General features: G+C 41.5%; 1 protein-coding gene across 6 annotated transcripts in view; it reads right to left on the bottom strand.

Moving 5' to 3' along the window:
* The window catches only part of EVC2 (EvC ciliary complex subunit 2), a 145887-nt gene that overhangs the window by 69190 nt on the left and 61248 nt on the right, over positions 1-15449 (bottom strand). For all 6 annotated transcript variants that reach the window (XM_063619376.1, XM_055245654.2, XM_063619377.1 and 3 more), the window contains exon 10: positions 4186-4510. In XM_063619376.1, coding sequence (XP_063475446.1) covers positions 4186-4510 — 325 coding nt within the window. The remainder of the gene's footprint in view (positions 1-4185; positions 4511-15449) is intronic.

Here is a 15449-nt window from a genome sequence, read left to right as displayed (position 1 = left end):
GGGTCCTGGAACCAATGCTTCCTGGGTATCAAGGGAGGGATGACTGTACTGTACTAAACTTTACTCAGTATTGTACTAAACTTTACTCAGGAAAGCTGATACTGCTCCTTTTGCTTTTCTTTTTTAAAACTAATTCTTGGTGGAATAATACATCTAAAATATTTTTATGTATTTTATTTAAAGATGACTATAACACACGACAGATAATTATAAAGTAGTCTGTGGTTTTGTGAGATGGAATAACTTGCATGGACTGGAAGGAAACTAGTTCTATTAAATTCTGCAGCTCAGATACTATTTCTGGAAACAGACTGGTTCAAATAAGGTGGCGGCTTGTCTTTGAACAGAGTGACCTAGGAAATTTAGAGTGATGGTGCCCGCCCAATACACACTGGCGGGCATGGTGGTGTGGGTGGGAGAGAGGTTGCAGAAAAGCCCTGGAGAGGGCAGGGTCAGGAAGCCCTGAGGAGGAGAGGGACTGCGTGACAGATGGGAGTAGGCCACGGACCCAGCATCCTATCCTCACACTCTCTGCATAAGAAAGCATTGCCCCAGGCAGTCTTTTGATAGCAAAGGCACTAGAAACATTCTAGATGCCCCACAGGACAGGTTCACATGGGGCGCACAGCAGGGCGGTGTAACCTCCACTGCAGGAGGGGGCAGTGTGCACAGTGGTTGGGGGCGTGCTGCTGGACATGAGGCTGACTGTCCTTGGGCAGGTGAACCTTCCCCAGCTCAGTTTCCTCACCTGTCAAAGTGAGATCCTCTCAGTCCTTACCTCACTGAGTTGTTGTGAATGCTAAAGAGACAGTCAATGGGATGTGCTTGGAACAACGCCAGACACACCGTGCATGCTAAGGAAGAATGAGCTGTCATTGTTATCCATCGTATTTTTTAAAAGTATTTAATAAAATCAGCAAATGTGTATACTGTGATGTAAAGTGAAAACAAGAAATATATACAATTATACAAACTGCATAATCCTTACTTTATAAAAATAAACGGATAAAGCAAAAGGCTAAAATGTATGCCGGCACCTGAGGGCAGGTGTGAAGGCCGCCTGAGCCATCCCTGTATCTCCAGGGTTAGGTATACAGTAGGAACTGAATAATGGGCCGAATGAATGATCCTCTGCCATTGAGTGGTGGGATGGGCTTCCCTTTATTTTTTTTGTTTTCAGGGCTTCTTCTTTTTAGCTTTGGATCTGAAATCAGATAGCCTTTCTGTAAGGGGCCATATTTTAGACTTTGCCACCTGAGGTCTCTGTTACGTATTCTTATTTTTGTTTGTGTATTTGATTTTTAAAACTCTTTAAAAATGTAAAAAACAGTCTCAACTTGCAGGCCACATAAAAACAAGCTGGGCAAGATTGGGCTCTTGGGTCCTTGTTTGCTGACTGCTGCCTTAAGGTACTGTCCAAGCCTCCCTTGTTGAGCATGAAGTATTTTTAAAGGTAAAAACAATTGGCTGTGCGTGGTGGCTCATGCCTGTAATCCCAGCACTTTGGGAAGCCAAGGTAGGCAGATCACCTGCGGTCAGGAGTTTGAGACCAGTGTGGCCAACATGGCGAAACCTTGTCTCTACTAAAAATATCAAAATTAGCTGGACGTGGTGGCGGGCACCTGTAATCCCAGCTACTCAGGAGGCTGAGGCAAGAGAATCACTTGAGCCCAGGAGGTGGAGGTTGCAGTGAGCCAAGACTGCACCACTGCACTCCGATCTGGGTGACAGAGTAAGACTCTATCTCAAAAAACAACAAAATAAATTGTAACAGATTTAGGAAAGAATCAAAAGAGAGATAATGGGATCATTTAGGGGCTGAATCACAGAACAGTGCATTCAATACATTCTTCCTAAGGGCTCAGCTCAAGGATGCGTGATGTTGAGCAGCAGTCATAGACAGGGCATTAGAGGGCAGTGTCGGCGAGGGAGGCTGCAGTGGACTGAATGGTGACACCCCCACCCCCCAAAAAAGGTATGTCTAGATCCTAACCTCAGGACCTTATTTAGAATAAGGGTCTTTCCACATGAAATTAATTTAAGATCTTATGAGATCATCCTGGATTATTTAGGTGGGACTAAATTCAACGACAAATGTCCTTATAAGAGATAGGAGATGAAAGGGTTACCAGGGAAAAGGCCACAGGAAGACAGAACAAAGATTCAAGTGATGCAGCTACAACCCCAGGAACACTCAGAGCCACCAGAAGCTGAACCAAACATGGAAGGATCCTACTGACAACTAGATTTTGGACGTCTGGCCTCCAGAACTATTATGTAACAGAATAAATTTCTGTTGTTTTAAGCCACTAAATTTGTGGTGATTTATTATGGCAGCCACAGGAAACTAGGACAGGAGAACCTAAAATGAGATGGTTCTGAAGGTAAGGGAGGCCCCAGGAGCAAGAGAGCAGGTGCAGGCAGGACAGTGAGGACCTCGCCCCTTTTCTTTTTTTTTTTTTTTTTTTTTTTTTGAGACGAAGTCTCGCTCTGTCACCCAGGCTGGAGTGCAGTGGCTCGATCTAGGCTCACTGCAAGCTCCGCCTCCCGGGTTCACGCCATTCTCCTGCCTCAGCCTCTCCGAGTAGCTGGGACTACAGACGCCCACCACCACGCCCGGCTAATTTTTTGTATTTTTAGTAGAGACGGGGTTTCACCGTGGTCTCGATCTCCTGACCTCGTGATCCGCCCACCTCGGCCTCCCAAAGTGCTGGGATTACAAGCGTGAGCCACCGCGCCCAGCCAAGACCTCGCCCCTTTTCTTTACTGCTCATCCCATGTCTGACCACAGATGACCATCTGTGAGTCACCAGTTGTTAACAAGAGAGCTGCTTATTTACTCCCAGGGGCATCCGTAGATGGCCACAGTCTGCGGAAGGGAAGCTGAGTTCAGAAGCTTGTTCTTAAGTAGTTGGAAGCCCTCCCTAGGGGAGTAGATGTTCAGAACAGGATATGCAGGCTCAGGTCACATGAACTGAATAAGCCATCTCTTTCACAGAGGAAAACAGAAATCAGGTTTGATTTGGTACACTCAGGAAAAACTCTAGTTCTTTCAAGGCAGCAACTGACACAACTTTTGGAAAAACAAGAGCTGATTTCTGAGCAGTCTAGGCCAGCCCTGGGAAGGCTGACCAGTGAGAACTCCAACCGAGCACTGTGAGCTGAGAGCCTTCTGCAGCCCATGGGCGCCAGGCAGCTGCTTTTCCTACATTGCTTCTCCCACTCACCCTGAGAGGTGGCTTGCCATTAGACTTGCAGTGCCTAATTAAGGCCTTCAGGAGCAGAGACGGAATGTACTAGACTGTGAGTCCAGGTTTTTCTGACTCTAGAGCCTGTGCTGGAGAGAACTGTAACCTAACAGGCTATATAGTACAGAGGAGGACAAATGGACTCTGACATCACAACTTTCTGTGAACCATGCCCTCTACAGACGTGCTCTGCTATGAATGAAGCCTTTCTTCTCTACCCATGAATTCTACAGCAATGTGAACATACCTCTATTATAACATGACTGAATAATGTCTCATTTTTTATGTGTACTGATTTTTTTATAAGATTATGAACTTCTTGAATGGAAGAACCATGTCTCATTGTTCCCTATACCTTCACTGCCTAGCCCAGTGCCTGAGAGACAGTAAGTAATCAACACATTTTTGCTAAATGAATTCTGGATAGATGGATGGGTGGATGAATGATAATGGGCAGATAGGTGGATGGGTAGATGGATGGAAGCATGGGTGAATGAGTAAATGGATGAGTGGATGGGTAGATGGCTAGATGGGGAATGAGTGGATGGGTAAATGGATGGGTGATGGGTGGCATGGATGGGAGAGTGAATGGATAAATGAGTAGGTGGATGAACAGACAGATGGATGTGTAGATGGACAGATGGGTGAATGAGAGGGTGGATGAATGGATAGGTGCACAGATGACTGGATGAGTGGGTGGATGGATAGTAGGCGAATGGGTGGATGGATAGATGATGATGGATGGACGGTGGGAATGGCTGGATGAATGAATGGAAGGATGAATAGATGAATGGGTGGATGGTTGGATGGATGATGGGTGGATGGATGATGGGTAGATGGATGGAGGAGGCAAATGGACAGATGAGTGGGTAGATGGATAAATGACAAATCCCTGAGAGAAAGGGAATTGAACGCCTTCCTTTCAGACCTGTCTTACCCTCTCACTAGCACGTTTCAGCAACTCTTCTGCTTCCTCCATTGCCATCATCTCTCTCTGGTACTGGTTTTCCATCTTCTTTCCTGTTTCCAGGTCACATTCAGCTGTCAATGCCACCATCTTCCGATCGTACTCCTCTTGTATTTCATTTTCCAGCAACAGAAACTGCTTTTTGAAAACAGCACTCATTTTTCTCTCTACTTGGGGTGAGAGGTGGCCACTGCTGGTAAGATTTTTCAGTAGAAGGGCAATGACATCCTTGCTGATTTGTGTTCGACAAGCCTCCAGATCTGCATCTGCCCGATTCAGGGTTGCAATCTCCAACCTAGGAAACACAAAAATCAAAAGAATTCCATTACATGAAATTGCAACAGAAACCAAAGGTCTTTCAAAGCTCTGAGGTTTTAAATTATGTGCAGGCAAGGGCTTTCTTCATCTTCCTTTTCTTCCTTTCCCCGCTCACTTCTGCTTCATCCAGTTATTGAAGGCCACTAGCTGACTCTTACTTAGTAAATTTGTAAGGTACCACGTGATGTACAAAAAGGAATATAATCAATATAAGACGTTTTTGTCAACAAGTAACAAGTCAACAACAACAAGGAAACCAAGGGAAAAATGGACAGCTAATATATTTGGAGGATTTAAAAATAAAGTTTATTTTACTTTTCTTCCCATTAAAAATTAATTTATGGACATGACTAGTACATGTAATGTCATATCCTGGATGGAATCCCAGAGCAAAAAAAAGGACATTAGATTAAAAACTACGAAAATCTGAATAAAGCATGGACTTTGATAACAACTGATACATGATCACACTGTATCAACATTGATTTGTTAATTTTAACAAATGTAACAGACTAACAGAAAATGTTAATAATAGGGGAACCTGGGTGCAGGATATATGGGAATTATCTGTATTATCTTCTCAATTTTTTTGTAAATCTAAAACTGCTCTAAAAATAAAGTCTACTTGAAAATATGTATGAGGTAGTTCACAGAGTCACAGTGTTCTGAAACTTGACTGGCGGTAGTTGCAAAACTGTATATACTTCCAGTAACACATCAGACTGTACTCTTAAAATGTGTGAATTTTATGCTATGTTAATCATACCTCTACAAAGCTAAGAAAAGCTACATAAAAAAATTAATTTATGTACATGGTAAAAATACATCTGAAAACAAAGACAAATAGAAAAAGAATTCATTCACTGTGAATCCATCATTCAATCAGAACTAATGAAGGCATTTAGTTATTTTTTTTTTTATTTTACTTTAAGTTCTGGGATACATGTGCTGAACGTGCAGGTTTGTTACACAGGTTTACATGTGCCATGGTGGTTGCTGCACCTATCAACCCGATATCTAGGTTTTAAGCTCCTCATGCATTAGCTATTTGTCTTAATGCTCTTCCTTCCCTTGCCTCTCACCCCCTGACAGGCCCTGGTGTGTGATGTTCCCCTCCCTGTGTCCATATGTTCTCATTGTTCAACTCCCACTTATGAGTGAGAACATGCAGTGTTTGGTTTTCTGTTCCTGTGTTAGTTTGCTGAGGATAAGGGTTTCCAGCTTCATCCATGTCCCTGTAAAGCATATGAACTCATTATTTTTTATGGCTGCATAGTATTCCATAGTGTACATATGCCACATTTTCTTTATCCAGTCTATCATTGATGGGCATTTGGGTTGGTTCCAAGTCCTTGCTATTGTAAATAACGCTGCATGTCTTTATAGTAGAAGGTCATCATTCAATTAGAACTAATGAAGACATTTTGTCATATTTTCTTCCAGCCTTTTTTTCTATGCATATTTTTTTCATAAATGTCCACTATTTACACAGATGCATGCAAATACAATTTTACCCTCTTTTTTCCCAATTAACATGGTTATAAGTATCTTCCAGTGGTATTTAAAAATTAAATGCTTCTTTACAAAGGTTGCAAAATATTTTATCATGTGATACACCACCATCCAATGACCATTCTTCTATTGTTGCACATTTGGATTACTTGCAAATTTCAAAATCTAAAATAATCCTGAAGTAAATTACTTTTTACAGAGCGCTTGATATTCACAATAATTTCCTCAGTACAGATTCCCACGAGAGGAACTGCTGGGCCAGATGTCAGCGACATCCATAAGTCTCCTGGCACATCCAGACAAACTGCTTTCCAGAAGAGACCCCCAGCCATACATCAGGATCCTCACACTTAGCCCCACCCTCCACCATGTCAAACATCTTTGATAATTTGATTTGGTATATGATTGTAAGAATACAAGGATTTTAAGAAAACTATTATAAAACTTGCAAGGGCTTAAGTATATGACTTCCACATTAACCGGGTTCAAAACTCGTCAATATTGACCAATCTTGTTTTCTCTACTGCCTTTAATGTTTGAGCAATTTAAAGCAAATATCAGATCTGTCATTTTACCCATAAACACCTCATTGAGCATCTTTAACTGTCAAGGAGTCATACGTAGACAGACCGATCAACAGACAGATGTGTGTATGTCTATCTAACAAGTAACTTGTCTACATGAATACGTACATGCATATCTACTTTACCTAACCTGGTTGCTAAAGGGTGGTAAAATATACTACCCCAAAATGTGGTGTTCTGGCATACTAACTATTTTCAGTTAAAGACACCTCAAAAGACAAACAAACTAGCAAGTATCAGATCACTCTGAGCTTCAACCTGTTTCTTAAAAGCAAAGGGATAAAATTCCCACGTGAAGGATGCCATCCCTATATTGGAAGGAAAGCAACATTCTTATCATCAAGCATGAAAACTTGAGACCAAGACAATTCTATAAAAATAGACCTGGTTAAAATAATTCTTATCCTTCTTTAGCCTCACCACGTAATTTAGTTGTTTTTTTCACAACATGCTGTTCTTTGTCCAACTCAGTATATTACCATTCACCTCTAACCGCATCTTTGGGTCTTCATTTCCTTATGTGGGCTCCAGTGTCGTGTCAAACTTATACTAAATTTGCATGTTGTTTTCCTGTTAATCTATCTCATGTCAATTTAATTCTCGGGCCCAGCTGGAGCCCCTAAGAGGGCAGAGGTAGAGTGTGACTACCTACACTGTCATTAGTATATATAAAATATTGAAAACAGGCCGGATGCAGTGGCTCACACCTGTAATCCCAGCACTTTGGGAGGCCAAGGTGGGTGGATCACTTGAAGCCAGGAGTTTGAGACCAGCCTGGCCAACATGGTGAAACCTCGTCTCCACTAAAACTACAAAAATTAGCCGGGTGCGGTGGCAGGTGCCTGTAACCCCAGCTACTCAGGTGGCTGAGGCAGAGGTTGTAGTGGGCCAAGATTGCACCATGGCACTCCAGCCTGGGTAACAGGGCAAGACTGTCCCAAAATAAAAAAGAATTAAAACAATCCCAATAATTAGAAATGTCTAGTTACCTGCCATTATTCAGACTACCTCAAGTGCCTCAAAATGTCTTTTTACAATTGAACATTTAATTCAAGAACCAAACAAAATCCCATAATGCCAGTTAAGTTTCCTTTATTCTAGAACATTCTGGCTATCTTTCCTTCTACAGCATTGATGTGTTAGGGAAGTCAGGCCACCATCCTGCAGAATGTCCCATGTTCTGGATTTGGCCAGTTGCTTCCATGGATGTCACCGTACCTCTCTCTATCCTCTGTATTTCCTATAAACTAACAGATCTAAGACCTTCATTCAATTCGTTTTCCTTCTTTTTTTTTGAGTGACCTTTAAAAATTGAGACAAAATATACATATATAATTTACCATCTTTTATTTTATTTTTTTAGACGGAGTTTCACTCTGTTGCCAGGCGAGAGTGCAGTGGTGCGATCTTGGCTCACTGCAACCTCTGCCTCCCAGGTTCAAGCAATTCTCCTGCCTCAGCCTCCCGAGTAGCTGGGACTACAGGCACCTGCCACCATGCCCGGCTAATTTTTGCATTTTTAGTAGAGACGGGGTTTCACCATGTTGGCCAGGATATCTCCATCTTTTGACCTTGTGATCCACCCGCCTCAGCCTCCCAAAGTGCTGGGATTACAGGTGTGAGCCACTGCGCCCGGCCACCATCTTTTCTTTAAGTGCGCAGTTCAGTGGTAATAAATATCTTTTATTTATATTCTTGTTTTCCTTCATCTAAACCTACCCCTTTCCATGCCTGGGCTCCAGTAACCACTATTCTATTCTGTATCTTCACAAGGTCCACTTTTTTAGCTCTCACATATGAGGGAGAACATGTAATATTTGTCTTTCTGTGACTGGCTTATTTCACCTGACATAATGACCTCTAGGTCCATCCACGTTGCTTCAAATAACAGGAATTTGTTCTTTTTTACGGTTGAAAAACATTCCATTGTGTATTTATACCATATTTTCTTTATTCATCTGTTGATGAGCACTTAGGTTGATTTCACATTTTGGCTATTGTAAATAGTGCTGTGATAAACATGAGAATGCAGATATCTCTTTGATATATTGATTTCCTTTCTTTTGGACATATACCCAGTAGTGGAATGGCTGGATCATATGTTAGTTCTATTTTTAATTTTTGAGGATTCCCCTACAGTGGTACTATATTCATACTGTGTGCTTCCTTTACGTCCATACTATAGGGTAAGGCTAGGGTGAATCCATAGGTTCAAGTGGTGCCAACATGATCCCTGCATTATAATATTTCCCATCAACCATGCATCTAATGATTTTAACATCCACTTCTTTTTTTTTTTTTCTTCACTTTTAAGTTCAGGGTAAGTACAGGTAGTACGGGTAAACTTGTGTCATGGGGGTTTGTTGTACATATGATTTTGTCACACAGGTATTAAGCCTAATACCCATTAGTTATTTTTCCTGATCCTCTCCTTCCTCCCACTCTCCACCCTCTGATAGGCCCTAATGTCTATTGTTCCCCTCTATGTGTTCATGTGTTCTCATCATTTAGCTCCCACTTAAAGTGAGAATATGCGGTGTTTGGTTTTCTGTCACTGAGTTAGCTTGCTAAGGATAATGGCCTTCAGCTCCATCCAAGTTCCTGCAAAGGACATGATCTCACTCTTTTTTAATGGCTGCATAGTATTCCATGGTGTGTATGTACCATATTTTCTTTATCCAGTCTGCCATTGATGGGCATGTAGGTGGATTCCATGTCTTTGCTATTGTGAATAGTGCTGCAATAAATATAAATGTGTACATGTCTTTATGACAGAATGATTTATAGACCTTTGGGTATATACTCAGTAATGGGATTGCTGGGTTGAATGGTAGTTCTGTTTTCAGGTCTTTGAGAAATTGCCACACTGTTTTCCACAATGGTTAAACTACTTTACAGTCCCACCAACAATGTATAAGCATCCTTTTTTCTCCACAACCTCGCCAACACTTTTTTTTTTTAATTTTTTTTATTTTTTGAGACAGAGTCTCGCTCTTGTCAGCGAGGCTGGAGTGCAATGGTGTGATCTTGGCTCACTGCAACCTCCACCTCCTGGGTTCAAGTGATTCTCCTGAGCCTCAGCCTCCTGAGTAGCTGGGATTAAAGGTGTACGCCACCACGTCTAGCTAATTTTGTATTTTTAGTAGAGACTGGGTTTCATCATGTTGGTCAGGCTGGTCTCGAACTCCTGACCTCAAATGATCCACCTCCTTCAGCCTCCCAAGGTGTTGGGATTACAGGCATGAGCCTCCACGCCCGGCCTATTTTTTGACTTTTTAGTAATAGCCATTCTGACTTGTGTGAGGTGGTATCTCATTGTGGTTTTGATTTGCATTTCCCTAATGATCAGTGATATTGAGCTTTTTTTCATATGTTTGTTGGCTACATGTATGTCTTCTTATGAAAAGGGTCTATTCATGTCCCTTGTCCACTTTTTAATGGCTTTTTTTTTCCTTGGGAGACCAAGGGAGGTGGATCAAATGAACTAAACAATCAATTGTTATCTAGATCCATGATTTCATTAGGGGTTTAAAAATGCACATTGTCTAATTCTATCATTTCTTCTGCATTTTTTAAGCTGAAATTCTTCAAAAAAGAACTTTCATCAATAATTCTGTTACTCTGAAATAAAGTTCATAGAGATTTATAATTATTTCTCTTCTATTTTATCAATTGTCTAATTAAAGGGTTGGTGTCATAATGAGTTTGGGTTTGTTTATCAGCTTGTTTTGTTATGTTTTAGCATGAGAGCAAAGGTTTATAAAACTTTTCGCAGCTTCCTGAGAATCTGAGTTTTAGTTAACTCTTACTCAGAAATCTACTAAGAGGACGAATATCAAACAGGTTACCAGGCAACATGGCTTATGGTAAAAATAATGCCAGATTGGTAAATTACACATGGATGAGAAGACTGGGAAATAAACTAAATACCTAACAGGGATGCCATACTTTGTACCTCCCTGACGAAGATGACTCTTGGAACTGGGCATATCTCTTGCAGGAACCTTGGAAGCTATGTCTGTGAGTTGTTACAAGAGATATTGCCACCTGTGGGGTAGGAATATTTTAAGTCAGAAAGACTCCTGCACCTGCTTGATATGGATTGCATCTCCCTGCACCTGACCTGTGTCACCTGGGAGGAAAATATCCCCCAAACAGTTGTGTAGGCTGTTGTGTGACCTGTGGCGAGGATACCCACAGGGGAATAATGCTGTCCTCACAGCAAGCAGTGTTGCAGCCCCTCAAACCTTCTGGGTAGATGAGGCCACGTATGTCCTGTAAGAGTCTTGTGAGTTCAAATGTTTAGCTGAACCTAGGAAGCCCCACCGCCTCTGCATAGTGTCACTATGAAATTGAAGATTTTTATATATTTGGTAGGTTTTGATCAACTGCAGTCTTTATTCTTTTTGATGCCTGAATTTTACCATCTTAGATTAAAATAGCTTCCGTCCCCTTAAGACACAACTTAGCCTAGTTTTAAACAACAGCTCATTCATTTGCTACTTTCATTTTCTCAAAAAGTGCTTATTGAACATGTGTCTATGCAACGAGTGCTTTGCAGGTTACAAAGGAAGAAAGAAACACAAGAGCTGCCTCAAGGCAGTGTGTGTATGGCTAAATGTCAAATGAACTAAACAATCAATGTTGTACAAGCTCAGAAAACAAAATCCCTTCTCTACTCTGAGATGACAGAATGGATTTCACACCTTAAACAAAGACTTACGTGGCAGGGAGGACAGTACCCCCACAAAGACATTCACAGCCTAATCCCCAGAACTGCAAACACATTAGGCTTCATGGCAAAGGGGAATTAAGGCTACTCATCAGCTGACCTTAAGACCGAGATCAAGAACAAGGCCTTTTAAAATAGGAAAACAGGCAGAAGAGGGGTCAGAGTTGGAAAATGCCATGTGGTGAAGGAAGCCGACATAGGAGTGATGACATCAGCTTTGGAGATAGAAGAAGGGGTCCCAAGTCAGTGAATGTAGGCAGCCTCAAGAAGCCGGAAAAAGCCAGGAAGGGAACGTCCCCTAGAGCTGACATCTTTTTTTTTTTTAATTGACAAGTAACAGATGTACACATTTTCTGGGTCTATGTGATAATTTAATACATTCATTTAATGTGCAAAGATTTAATCAGGTTAATTGGAATAGCCATCACCTTAAATATTTGTCTTTTCTTTATGCTAGAAACATTAGAATTCTTCCCTTCTAGCTATTCTGAAATGTGCAATAGATTATTATAGATGATAGCCACCCCACTGATCTATCTAGAGCTGACATCTTGATTTTTACCTGGTCAGACCTGTATCAGAGTCTGACCTCCAGAACTCTATAATACATTTATATTGTGGTAAGCCACAGAATTTGTGGTAATTTGTTACAGCTGAATAGGAAACTAACACACCTTACTTAACCACTCCATCCATCATTCATTAATTCATTAAGTTACATGAGCAAATGTTGCGGCTGCTTGTGTTGGGAAAACGGCAGGTGCTGTACCAGGTGCTTTACCGGTGGTTTGCTGTGAAAGCACCTGCTAGCTAAGGGGCCTGGGTAAAGAACTTAGTTTCCACACCAGCACAATGAGGACCACCCTCATAGGTTGTTGTTCAGAGTTAAAGAAGAGAAAAAACAGAAGGCACACAGCACAGCCTGGCATTTTGCTGGTTCTAAATAATAACAGTCTCCTCATTCTTGGTTCTTCCCTCTCACAGAATACTGGCTGCAGAATAGAGTAGGTGCCCACAGCTCACCTTCCCAGCTGCCTGGGAAGACAGTCCCAGAGGCACTCTTCACTGTAACAGTTTTAATGTTAATCACTATGGATAATCTGTCAGAAGAGGTGATGATAAAAACTGTCAGCGTGTTCCAAAGCCCCAAAAGACAAGAAAATGTCCCTCTAAATCGATTAAAATACCATGCCACTAATGAAGCCAACTCTCATCCATTAATTTCCCAAAGGGCTGCAAGAGAGGAAAACAAATATTAAGAATTCTTCATTTCCATACAGGATCAGGTCCACTGGTGAAGAGTTAAATTTTCATTGCCCCCTATGGCATTTTGCCATTTTTAATTATTCAGACAACAACGAAATACACATATTTTTCCATTCCCCTAAAAGTCCCTAATGATCCCATGAGGCGGACAGAGACATTTTGGGTTACATATGCTGGGCTCTGACTCTCGGGCATCTTTACTACTTCAACAGCCCGGCAAAGTTAGCAGGATTCACTCACTGCTTTCCTAGGAACATTCGTTTTTTGAGTTCACAAAAATGTCATCTTGTCACTGTGCTTCAAAGATGAACATATTTTCTCTGGCCAGTTTTGCCAAATATACAAACTGTACAAGTGATATTCCTCCTGGAAGTGACTGGAGTTTAGAATCACGTCCAGCACACAGGAAGCACTTACTAAATGTAAGCTATGAAAACTTGCCAATGATAACATCTTTCAAGGGAAACAGTACCGCTTAAATTATCCAAAAACTGATTAATACTTTGATTAGCTACTAATGATAAAAAAAAGAGAGAAGATGACATTAATTCTTTCTTCTTACTTATTCACATAAAAATTAATCCATTTCTCACCAAATGGCAAGCAAGGTGTCAGAACAAAATTAGGATAGAATTTGATACACATGCAGCAAATGTTCTCCAGAAAGTGAAGGAGGACTCATTAATCAACATGGTGGATAATGAATTCAGAAGGAAAATGAAATCACCATGGCCATTTTTTTATAATATAAATCTGGCATCTCCAAGGTAGCAGGTATAAGCACAACAGACCCCCAAAACCAGTTCAATATGAATGAAACCGAAATTTTCCTCATCAGAAGCTAATTCCAACAGACAGATAATACTGTAAGATTCCTCTCTGGGACCGTCAATCATGTTTATAAACTGTCCATTTGCGGGCATGGCAATGGAAATTTGGGGAGAAAAATACCTCCTGAGTATATTTGCTGTCCAAATTGTAATGAGAGGTTAAATGAGCGTAAAAATAGTCACCTACATGAGCAAAACACCAATAAGACTTACGACAAACCATTAAATTTCTAGTTTGGTAAAACCTAGACTGCAAGGTACAAGAAGTCAGCAGTTTGCATCTTTCCTCGCTGACAATTTTCCTCTTAAAGATTTCTGTGTTTAGAAGTGGGATTGGGCCTTCCCTCTCCAGGCCTCGAGCTACTCCTTAAAGGGGGCAAAGGTGCACACAGATGCCACTAACTCTTCCCTCCTGGGGTTTCACTGCCCACTCCCTACTCCACCCACTGGCCAGACTGTGACAGAAGGGTCAGCCCTGGAAGAGGCCAAAAGGAGAAGAGGGACTACCTCCCTCTGCCTCAAATCCTCCCTGTCCTTCATCCTAATCAACTTTTCCTGGGTGATATTTTATTATGTTTGGAAGCACGGGCTTGGAAGTCACATTAACTTAGCTTCTAATTTCAGCTTTACCCCTCAGGAACCGCATGAGCTCACGTGGGTTATTCATGTCTCTGAGCCTAGTTTCCCTGTTGGCTATGTGAGAATATTATCACCTACACCAAATGAACATCACTGAGAGGATTAGTAATAGTGCCTCTTATGATCAGGCTTTGTTTTAATCGCTATGTTTGTGTATGTATATATATATATATATATAGCCATTTAATCATCACAAAAAAATCTTATAAGGTAGGTGACTAACATCTCTCTTACAGGTGAAGAAACTGAGGCATAGAAAAATTAAAATACCTTTTTCAAAGTCATATAACTATTAAATGACAGAACTGGGATTTGAACCCATGACATGTTGCTCCGGAGTCCTTGCTGTATCACCTGTCCTACTGTCTCAAAACGGCACACACGAAGCACTTAGCCCAGTCTCTGGCCCAGAACAGACACTGGAAAATGTGATTTCTCATTGTTGTTGCTGTTGTTATGTCTGTCATGTCTTTCTTGACATCATTCTTTATGGCATAGAAAAGAAGATGCAGGGGAAACCTGATAAACACATGGATGGATGGGTGGATGGCTATATGGGTGAATGGACAGATGGGCAGATACGTGAATGGATAGATGGAAGGATGGATGAGTGGATGGGTAGACAGATGGAGGGATGGATGAATGGATGGATGGATGACAGATGAATGGATGGAGGAATGCATGAGTAGGTGAATAGATGGGTCAATAGATGGCTGGCTGGATGGAAGGAAGATTGGATGGGTAGATGACGGATAGATGATAGATAGATGTGTGGGTGGATGGATATATAGATGGATGGATGATAGGTGGACAGGTGGGTGAATGGGCAAATTGATAGATGGGCAGATGGGTGGATGAGTAGATAGAAGGATGGATGGATGAACAGATGAATGAAAGAATGGGTGGGTGAAAAAGATGGGTGGATGGATGGATGGAGGGGTGGAAGGACAGATGAGTAAATGGATGATGGATGGGTGAATGAGTAGGTGCATGGGCACATGGGTAGGTGGAAGAACAAGTGAATGGGTGGGTGGGTAGACAGATGGATGGATTAGTGGGTGAATGAATGACTGATAGGAAGGTAGGTAGAGAAATAACATTTGAAACTCTTATTTGGAAAGGCAAAGTGTGCGCCACCTGAAGGTTAGATGACAATCACAGGAAAGAACTGTAGCATGGAAAATGTAAAGGTGGCTTTAGAAATGGAATAAACCTTGGATGTCAGCTAAGTAAGTCACCTTTCCAACCAATACCTGGGTTTTCTGAACATCTTCTCTGCCAGGCATTCCCCAGCCTCTGCTATGTGCACCCACCACAATGGGGAGCTAGCTGCCCCTCCAGGCTAACTCCCCT

Source organism: Symphalangus syndactylus, chromosome 16, assembly GCF_028878055.3.
Source record: "Symphalangus syndactylus isolate Jambi chromosome 16, NHGRI_mSymSyn1-v2.1_pri, whole genome shotgun sequence".
In the NCBI taxonomy this organism is placed as follows: domain Eukaryota; kingdom Metazoa; phylum Chordata; class Mammalia; order Primates; family Hylobatidae; genus Symphalangus; species Symphalangus syndactylus.
Note: the sequence above shows the minus strand (reverse complement) of the source record. Positions and strands in the feature narration are given on the sequence as shown.